The sequence below is a fragment of the Populus trichocarpa genome, chromosome 1, assembly GCF_000002775.5.
Source record: "Populus trichocarpa isolate Nisqually-1 chromosome 1, P.trichocarpa_v4.1, whole genome shotgun sequence".
Lineage (NCBI taxonomy): Eukaryota > Viridiplantae > Streptophyta > Magnoliopsida > Malpighiales > Salicaceae > Populus > Populus trichocarpa.
The window spans coordinates 36,997,254-37,008,267 of NC_037285.2; the positions used below are offsets into that span (position 1 = coordinate 36,997,254).

Here is an 11,014-nt window from a genome sequence, read left to right on the forward strand (position 1 = left end):
AGAATTGTTGAAGAAGTTAATGAGGATGGCCAATTTAGGAGCTACCAGTGCTGATATTATTTCAGTTTTTCATAGTTTAACTTGGATTTGTTTTAAAGACTAGCAATGGTTATAGCTGGATGGGTTTAACATACTGTTTATGTTTTTTTATTTTTCCAGCAATATGAATGGCTTATTGGATCACAATATAAATCATAGAGTTGACTAAGTCGGATTGGGTTGCAATAAGAAAACCTCCACCTTGGGCCATTGATTCTTGGGGCTCAGGTAAGTCTATTTTGCTCCATTTTTTAATTGTTGCTTCATTATGTCATGCTTAATTTATCCGTTGAAAATGATCTTAATTATTTTGTCAACATTTACCTATGATTCCTTAAAGTCTGGATATGGCACTGAAAAGATTTTTAACTGTAAGAATGTCAAATGGATAATGGTGATTTCAAGGATGTTTAATGAGGTTGCTGAATTTATCTGCTGTCTGATTGATTTTTTTCTCTCATAATAATTTGTTCCATATCATTGCAGATATCAGAAGTGGTAAATAGTATGAAAGACTTGATTGATTATAGCCGAAACAGGAACTGGACCGATAGGTATGTTTGACGAGTTCTTACTTGGGCTATTATTTTATTATTTTTACTTTTTTGTTGGTGATTTTTTGAAGGTGTCCCCGTGAATGTTTCCTGCAAAAATTCATGCCCATGGTGTTGTTGCTATGATAATCTTACTTATCACCATCATACCATACTTGTCCTATGTTGTTATGTTGGGCACTGAATTATTTATTTACTTATTTTGTTTCAGAGAGTCTGGCCAAGTTCCCTCGGAGGACAGGTTCTTCATCTGGGTTCCATAGTCAAGCTCCATAGCCTGAGGGACAGCAGCAGCAACTGCAAACAAAACCCCAGAACTCAAATAGTGATCGAAGTTCAGCCCAAGTCCCAATGCAAATCACTGCTAGCAATGGTATGGCTAGTGTAAATAACTCACTCACCACAACATCTACAACCATGTCTGCTAGCACTATTGTGGGGCTTCTCTACCAAAATTCAATGAATTCAAGACACCAAAATTCTATGAATAATGCAAGCAGTCCCTATGGAGGAAACTCTGTTCAGATTCAATCTCCTGGTTACTCCACCTTGACCACTATATCCTGATTCATCTTGTGTAGATCCAAAATATCATGGTTCGTCTCCGCAACCAGCACTATGATTGTATTTTTTGTTGTTTTTTTTTTATTGTATTTCGACTTATTTGTATTAATGTAAGTTTAACTAAATTTTTATAATATAAATATTATTTTTATTCCATTTTTTATTAGTGATACAGTTATTTTCAATATTAATTTATGTTGGTTATATATATACCACAATTTTTAAAATATCCATAAATAATTAATTAAACAAATTAAAAGTCATTTTGATAAATAAATAAAAAATTAATTTATTAAAAATAATATAGTTAGCAACGAATTATCCATTGCTGATTGTAAATAATTCATCAATCAGCAACGGATAATCCGTTGCTGATTCACAAAACCAGCAACGGATTTTCCGTTGCTGCAAAATCAGCAACGGACAAATCCGTTGCTAAAAAATCAATAACGATAAATTTGCATCTAATATTTGTCGTTGCTGATTCTGTTACTAAATTGTTTTCGCAACAGATTTTAATGTTATTTGTAACGAAATAGTTAGTTGCTAATTACTATATTTTTTAGTAGATGACAGCCAAAAGCTTCGTGTGGTTCTCTTTTATTAGTTGCTAATTACTATATTTTTTAGTAGTGGATGACAGCCAAAAGCTTCATGTGGTTCTCTTTTATTTAATGAAAGAGCAATTATACAATTATCTTATGGTAGCAAATAATGATGGATTCGCAGACAAATAATCCTTTTCCAGCCAGTGCAATTTAGCAAAAACTCCTACAAGAGTCGCAGTGTTATACGTGCAGGCCTCAGTTTGCATGTAGTTTTCCCTTTCATCCCTGAACTGATCCTTCATGTCAGGACCACCGACCAAAGCTCCGGTGAGAACATTAGGATTCGGACCTTGTCGACTGTACCCGATATCATATCCCTGCATGCATCCAATGAAATCCTTTTGCCCTTTATATGATTCAATAGATGCTCCTCTGTGGTGAACCCTTTCAGGGTACTTTGCACCATATCCAACTAAGTAGCTCATCCCCAGTGGATTGTAACCTAATATGTAATCAACTTGTGATTTGGCAAACTTGAAGATATCTGACGGGTCCAGTGTACCTTGATCGCATTGCAGCCGTTGATTAGAGGCTTGAAGATGGTCGGAGTAGGTCGTGAGAAGAAATGCTGCAGTTGATACATATTGCATGTTGTTCCATTGGCGAATGTAAAGTAAGCCGCCTGGGGTCCGTTGCACGTTAGTCACGTTATTTTTGTTAAGGCAAGCACAGAGGTAGTACTCTGCCCTGGAACGGTATTCTTTAAGGATGTGTTGGTGTTTTCTGTGGCTTTTTCCGGCTAGCAGCTGCAAAGATAATATGAAGAAATTCAGATTATCAACTAGAAATACTCATAAAATCATAAAAAAAAAAAACAACAAAGATTAAATTATAATCTGTATATAATTGTCATAGAATTTTCGAGGATTCTAGGATGAGAGATTGATTTTTGACGCGTATACATCATCATGTAAGAAAAGGACTCGATTATTAGCTAATCATGTGCGGAAGTTATAAAATAAAATAATTCCCTTGTGCCATCTATTCATATAAAAAATAAAAATAAACTTTAATGAAGCAAGACAGAGAAAATAAGATAATTTTCACACCAAAATATTTGTATCAAATTCTTATAATATATATATATATTTTTTTTGTTATTGTTTTTGTTTAAACTAATTAAAGTTTATATTATAAACTTTAATTTAAGAGATGCATTGCATTTTTTTAAGTAAAACTAGAAAAAAGAAGAAGCAAGATAATTGTCTAAATTCTAGATTAATCATTATATATCAAAGCTACTTAAATTATTTAAAAGTTTATTGATAGTATAATATATATATAGTTGAAGTATTGTTTCTTCTTTTTATAATAATTTATTTTCTCTTAATTCATTTTAACCAATATTAATCAATGAATATGCAAGTTCGGATTGAATAAGTATAATGCAAAATATATATGTTTTGAGCTAAGAATAGTTTAGATTATCAATATTTTAGTATACAAAAAATTTGGGTCAAGGAATTAATTAGAATAGCATTCAAGATTGGATTTGTTTAATGTTTTAAGTTTTTAGCAATGATAACTAGGGGTGATCATTTTCGGTTCGGTTCGGTTTTTATAAAAAAAAAAAGTAACCAAACTGAAATTAAAAAAAAAACCGAAACCGGTTCAAACCGACCGGTTTCGGTTCGATTCGATTTTTTTGGACAAAACCGGTTCAAACCGGTTTGGCTATGTTTTTTTCGGTTTCAAGCTTATAAAACCGAAACCGAACCGGTCGGTTTTTTTAAATTTTAATCAGTTTAATCGGTTTTTTTCACGATTCGATTTTTTTAATTATTTGTTTTCTAGTTTTCTCGGTTTAATTGATTTTTTTATTCAACCCTGATGCTAATTAATTACTAGGAGTGTCGATAGGGTTTAATCTAGAAGTATTCTTCCTATAATGAACTAATCGGTGACGTTTTGATTATCAATCCCCAGAAACTGTAAATGGGACCACTGAATTTGTCTGTTAATGGGTCCTTCATTTTTTTATTTTATGTTTACATGTGTTTAAAGAAACTAAAAGGGATCGACTGTACAACACAAGACAGTATAGGTTGGAAAATGTAATAACGATTTTACTATTCTAATAAATAAAAACAATGAATTGGTTGTCATGGTAATAATATAATTTAGTAAGGTTTATTAGTTATTATTAAATTAATTGTAATTAACTTGATTTTTTCATATTTTTATCACATAATAAAATAATTAAATTATACTTAAAAAGTAAAATTTTACTAGCATCCAGTCCAAGGCCCTTTTAAATTTTTTACTTTTCTAAAACATAGTAAAGTGATTAAATTATTAAGAAAAAAAACAAATTCTTTTACTAGTCTAGGTTTGTTTTGGTATTTTTAACATGATTTTTTTGTTATATTTAAGTTGGCTGAGAAAAAATTTAGTATTTCAAAAAAATATAAAATATTATTTAAAAATCAAAACTGCCTAGCGTGTGGGTTATGCCGGCACTATTTAGGTTGCTCGTGAGAGAGCGTTTGGCGGCTAAATGGTGGCTTTCGAGACGACATTTGAATCATCTTAACGACCTTTTTATCTCTAGATAGTGAATGTGGCTTGCTAACTTTCGGTTTGGCGCCAACAACATTTTTTTTTTCTTCTTTTATCTCTTCTCCTCGATTTTCATGTCTGACCATCTAAATTTTCAAAGTAGCCCTTCAATTTATTTTTTCTTCAAATTTAGTCCATATTCTTTTGATTACTATTTATTTTTTCAATTTCAAACTCTTTCAATTTTTTTTCATTTGTCATATTTGATCCCTATTATTTTGATTGTTATTTTTTTTATTTTAGATAATTTTAAAAGTTAAATTCATTTTATGATTTCATCTTCTTGAATTTTTTTTCCTATCAAATTTGATTTTTATTTTTTTATTGCTATGTTTTTACTTTTTTAATATTTTTAAATTATTTTTAAAAATTTCATTCCTTAATATTAAATTGGTTAGGAATTGAGCTTATTGATTGTGCCCGAGTCTAAGATTTCATAGGTTGTGAGTTTGGAAGATTAACACAAGTTTAGAAGATTCGTTCGAGTTTGCTTGTTTTCCCCTCTTTTTTAACCTTATGATTTTTCAATTTCATCATTTGATATTTATTTAATTAATTGAAGATTAAGCTATGTTATTTTTATTTATTTATTTTCTATAAGATTTTTCACTAATTTTAAAAATGACCTGGTTATCTCAGGTCTTTTTATTTGGCGTTCTTAGTTCAATTTAGCTTTATTTTTAAAAACAATTGCTTAAGAATTAAATTCAATTAATTAATTAAATATAAACATTATATGATCACTTCATGATATTTTATTTGATTTGCTTTTCGAGTCATTGCTTTAATGGTGCATGCTGCCTCTTTTAATGTCGTTGCACAGCCTTTCACAGTGGCTATAAAACCTCCTTTGTGAGCTCTTTTTAGTAATGGGGCGATCGATGTTCACTGTGGAGCGTTGGTGAATCTCTAATAAATTTTTTCCTCTTCTTCTCCCGAGTATAATATTAACAACTATTTTTTATAGTTAATTATTGCTACTTTTGTTAGCTTTTTTTAATTGTCGATGTCTTTTTTTATAATTATATTATTAAGTTAACTGAGTTTATTGAACTTAGTAAAGTTAATAAATAAATTTTTTTTTTCTTATTTAAAAATTTTGGTATTATCTAACTATCTTTTATTTATATTAAAAAAAAAAAACTTAACCCACCTATGTTATAGGACATACCACTTGTCTAGTTTATACTAATATGATTATTGTATACTTAATTTTCATCCACATTATATCTTACATTAAGGTAGGTGACCAACGACGTTGGCTTGTTAAATATACAAGATTGTGACACATGTCATATCCAACAATTATCCAATAAATCTTATTTTAATTAAAAACCCAATGAAAATTAAAAAATGAAAATGCATAAGAGAAGATAAAAATGATGTCATCCATTTTTGTTTTTTGGAATATAGTACAAATTGAATTGGAATGTAACAAAAATTAGAAAAGATGAGAAAAAATACATTTTTTTGGAGTCATTATTTTACTTTTAGCTAGAAACTTATATACTATGATTTGTTTTTGTAAAATGTACTATTTGAATTGGTAATAAAATAATAAAAAAATTAAGAAAAACAAAACGGCATCCAAGATTTTAATTGAAAACCAATAAAAAAAGAAAATGGTCATAATAAAAAAATTTTATAAAAACAAAATGGCATCCAAGAATAAAAGATTTCTTTTATATATAAAAAAAAAATTAAGAGTACACGAATCCATCACAAGCATTAACTCCAAATTTTGTTGTTTTACCAATAATCTTTGTGTATAGGTATATTCTTAGAATTTAAAAGGAATTACTGCAAATATCATTGTTATGGTTAATTCACCAATTAAATAAATCTATCGGTATATTTCAGAAAGTTAGAAAAAAATTACTGCAAATATTACTGTACTGTTAACTTATCCACAGAATAAATCTAATGGTATATTCCAGAGAGAACTAGAAAAAATTTATTGTAAATATCACTGTAACTATTAACTCACCAACGAAGTTGCTGATAATAGAATGATAATATTCTATAGGTACTATGTAATTTTAGCGATGAAATTACATACAGTTTTCCTATCGAAATGAACTATGTATTTTTTTTACACGTATTTTGTTTGATATTAATTTCCTTAATTATTACAAATTAATAAGACTAATATTACCAATTAATATTTTTGATATATGAGTAATGGAATTTAGTATGTATAAGCAGCACGTTGTAAGTGTAAATGAGAGAGAGAAAGAAAGAGATGGAGAGGCATATCTGTACCATTGAAGCGATGAGTTGAACACCGGCATACTTGACATCCCAGCTAAATTCGGTGATGGCCCAAGTGATTCCACCAAAAACATGAGCATTCTCTATCACGTAATTCAAATAACCTTCGTCGCCGGTGGCCTTGTATAGCCATAAACCTGCCCATAACAACTCGTCCATGTAGCCACTCACCGACGTGTAGTGCCCCTTCGCCACCTTAACACTCTCATCGTATTTCCCTCTGTACTTGTCACCAAACTCAAACAACTGCAAGACAACCCAAGCCCACTTTTAATCATCATTATTTTACCCTTTTTTTATATACAATACAACTAAAATTAGTTAAACGCATTCTACAAGTTTGGTAACTCTAACACCTTTAAATAAAATTCATTTCTTAGTGATTTTGGTGTATAGTGCAGTGCACCTACCATGCATAACAAACCTAATTAATTAACTTACTTGTTCTGCATGGTGCAATAGTAGGTGGGAGTAGTGTGTGTTTGTTTTCCTAAACACAATGGACGCTGCCGCCATTGCTGCCGCGGTCTCCCCTGCCATGTCTGATCCCGGGTTGTTCTCGTCAACCTTGTAGGCTTGCCGTGACGTTGTCATGTCCTCCGGCCGCTGCCAACAGTAATGATCGGTGTCACCATCTCCCACCTGAAAAATTTTCGATTTTGTTTGGTCTAAAACTAGCTATAGTGCTGGAGTAACATACATACATACATATGTGTGTATTAATTCTGGATCAGATAGAGTAATTGATTCGTGCTTTATTTTACGGGTCTTTTCTCCCCTTTCCAAATTCAAATGCTTGAACTACTTACCTCAGCCCATAAGACATGGGGGTGAGTATGAGCTTTGATGAAATAATCTGTTCCCCATTTGATTGCCTCTAGCGCGTGTTCATACTCTCCGGCACCGGAAATCTGCTCGCTATATTCAATAACAGACCATGATAGCATTGTTATAGTGAATGCCATCGGCAGACCGAATTTGACGTTGTCCCCAGCATCATAGTAACCTCCAACCAAGTCCACCTGACATCATGTATATATATCGGAACAAATTAGGTTTCCAAAATGAAATGCATGGACATATATATATGAAACACACTGCATCCAATACCAAAAGGGAGAAAGAAGAAAAGAACCCTGTAAGAAAAATATATGTTCTAGCTCGTATGAATAGAAGGATATGGAAGTGATGGTTATTGATTGTGACTTTACTCCTTGTTCTAGGCCATCGGCGAGGCCTGAATGGTATCGCCAAACGACTCTTTGATTGTATGGTAACCGCCCAGAACGTTGCGATTCGAAATAGAGGAGACTTTTTGAGAGAGCTTCACCATAGTTGAAAGATTGGCGTAAGGGAAAAATAGCGAAGAAAGAGAGCAGCCAAGCGCAGAGCCGAGTAAATTTCAAGTGTCTAAGCACTTTGTGTTGCTTATTTGCCTTCTCCATTTGGCCCTTGCGTCTCTCACTCTAACTATCGACATATATGTGCCCGCGCGCGAGATTATAGTCCTAGAGACATTTGTTTCATCTCCCTATTTTAGTCAAATATATTTAATTGGATAACCATCTCGCTTTGGATGGGCCGAGCCTTCAAGAAAATCAAAGATGGATTTGATTCGGATAAGCCCATAATTTGCCAAAGCCTTAACATTTTATATATATATATATATATATATAAAAACTAAATATACTTGTGGAATTATTGTACAGATACTCGTAAAACACTATTTATTGTAATCGTATAATGAAAATTTGCTTTTCAATTATAAGACTTTTGAACCAACATCGGGGACAAGACATTTTTTTTGCCATGATTTAATTATTATTTTCAAATTATATGTAGACATATTAGTTTTTTAGCTTTTTTATTCCACAGTAAAATTATTAGTTTCTTCTGGGATAAAAAAAAATTAATAAAAATAAAGCTGACAACTAAAGGTTTTTAATCTTTTTGATTTTTTAGCAAGATAAAATTATTTAAAGGAAGAATCTACTAAACAATCTTTCAGAGATTATTTTTTTTTATCTTTTCATCATGATTTTTCTGGATAATATTAAGTTGACTCGGAAATATTTTTATATTTGAAAAAATATTAAATATTTTTCATCTTTCAAATTTAATTTTTATTATTTTAATTGATATTTATTTTATTTGAGATAATTTTTTGAATTAATTTTTTATTTTATAGTCTCATTCTCATATCAAATATGATTATTATTCTTTTGATTGCTATTTTTTTCACTTTGATACTTTCTTTTAAAATAATTTTTTTAAATTTTATTTTTCAACAGGGAATTAAGCTTTTTTATTTAGCCCGGGAATAGGATTTCACATCTTGCAAGTTTTAGAGATTAACTTAGATTTAAGAGTTTTGATCAAGTTTGCTTGGTTTTTTATTTTTTCTTTTTTAAAACCCAAGTTTTTTTAGTTTCATTATTTACTCAATTGGATATTGGGCAATACTATTTTCATTTATTTGCTTTCTATAGATTTTTTTCATAAATTTTAAAAATTAACTCAGGTTATCTTGGATATTTTATTTGTCGTTCTTTGCTAAATTTACTTTGATAAATTTTTTAAATTATTTTTTTATTTTATACTTCAATATTAGATTAGTTAGAAATTAATTTTCTTTTTTAGTTTCATTTTTTAAGGTTGAAGTTTTTTTATATTGGGTTTCATGATTTTTCTTAATTTCCTTTATATTTGTTTATTTTGGTTCCATCACTTGCACGGTTGATTTGACGTGTTAGCTTGGATTGACTAGAAATATTTTAGGATTTTTTTTAAAATTTAATATTTAATATTTCTGTTCTTTAATATGGGGTTGTTTTGGAATTGAGGGGGTTTCTTTTACTTCTTGAATCCGGTCCATGCCACGAGTTTGTTTCTTTTACTTCTTTAAAATATGCTTGTGCTGCCCAAATTGTTTTTCAGCCTATGGCATAAACGCGGGCCCATAAATCATACAATAATGTATGCTGTATTAATTGAGTCGTTATCTTATATGATTTCAATTAGATCTGACAACTGGGGTTGGGTTGGATAAGTTTAGATGAGTCATCTTGGACTTTTGTTTTGAGATCATAAATTAGATTTAGATGGGTGGAGGTTGACCCATGGGCTTGAGAGTTTTATATATATATATATATATATATATATATATATATATAAGGTCGTAATAAGTTGCTAACCCCCCCCCCCCCCATTTTAATTTTTTATTTCAAATATATTGGAAAAAATTAGTAGTCCAACAAAATTGCAATTGAAAATTTATTTAAATGTTTCGAAATATTTTAATTGAATATTAAAATATGAGATTATATAAAATATAATTAATTGATAACTAGATATTAACTTTATTCTAAAAGAGTTGAAAATAATGTCGTTATTTATATAAATAATAAAGCTCCTCTCATTTTTTTTTAAAATTATATCTTCATACTCTTTTTTTTATTAATGTATTCTATGACCTAATTCTATGAGATGAATTTTTAAATTTTAGTAAAAAATAATAATAAAAGAGTGAGGAGCACAGTGCAAAACAAAGAGAAAATGTATGATTAATTTTAAAGTTTTAAAATTTTATTTTTGTTTTAAAAGTTTATTATGTTTATTTTTCAGTTATTTGTTTTGAAAAAAAAGAGAGAAAGTTACCATAAAAAGACAAAAATAGAAAAAAAGTTACCAAGTTAATCACAATATTTTTCTTATCTCTTTCCATTAATTACATTTAACCCAAACTTAAAAAAAATGTTACATTTCACCTATTCAAAAAGCATTGTCCACTAGAACAATACTTTGCTTTTACTTTTTGTTTTCTTTTTTAATTTTCAATTTCTTCCTTTGACAATCCAATCTATTTATATTTTTTATTTAATTTTATTTTGTAATTTCATTATTTAACATTAAATTAATTAAAAATTAAACTTAATAAATTTTTTTTCAATTTGTTTTCTACGAGATTATCTTAATCTCATGACTTGGATAACAAGTTTGGAAAGTTAACTCAGGTTGACTCAGATGATTTTGTTTTGTTTTTTATTTGAATATTTTTTATCCTTCAATATTAGATTGATTGAGAATTGAGTTTTATAATTTATTTTGATTTGCTTTCTATTGGATTATCAAGGTCTCATAACTCAAGTCGCAGTTTGACAATTTAACACGAGTTGATCTACGTCGTGAATTTGATAAGTTAATACAAATTAACCCAATCAAATATATAGTTATCTCAATATTTATTAAAATAATATTTTATTTAATATATTACTATTTTAGTATTTAAAAATAATATCATTCAATATGCATTAAATTTTAATAAATACAAACGTCGTCCACTAATGTCGACCCCGATTAATCACTTTGAAGCTCCCTAATAATCCGATCCCGCTCAACCAGCTCCCCACGCAACTTCTA

At 29.5% G+C, this 11,014-nt stretch overlaps 1 protein-coding gene across 2 annotated transcripts; it reads right to left on the reverse strand.

Moving 5' to 3' along the window:
* Window positions 1-1,522: 1,522 nt before the first annotated feature.
* LOC7470805 (endoglucanase 11) lies at window positions 1,523-8,183 on the reverse strand. 2 transcript variants are annotated; one of them, XM_024596164.2, is made up of 5 exons: window positions 7,807-8,183; window positions 7,405-7,617; window positions 7,037-7,237; window positions 6,610-6,841; window positions 1,523-2,546 (listed from the first exon to the last, which is right to left on the reverse strand). In XM_024596164.2, the coding sequence occupies exons 1-5, from the start codon at window positions 8,038-8,040 to the stop codon at window positions 1,852-1,854; spliced, it is 1,575 nt and encodes a 524-aa protein (XP_024451932.2). In that variant the 5' UTR covers window positions 8,041-8,183; the 3' UTR covers window positions 1,523-1,851. The 2 variants fall into 2 exon arrangements, with proteins under 2 accessions (XP_024451932.2, XP_024451934.2); XM_024596166.2 differs by having other exon boundaries at window positions 1,852-2,511; window positions 6,587-6,841; window positions 7,807-8,040.
* Between the last annotated feature and the right edge of the window lie 2,831 nt (window positions 8,184-11,014).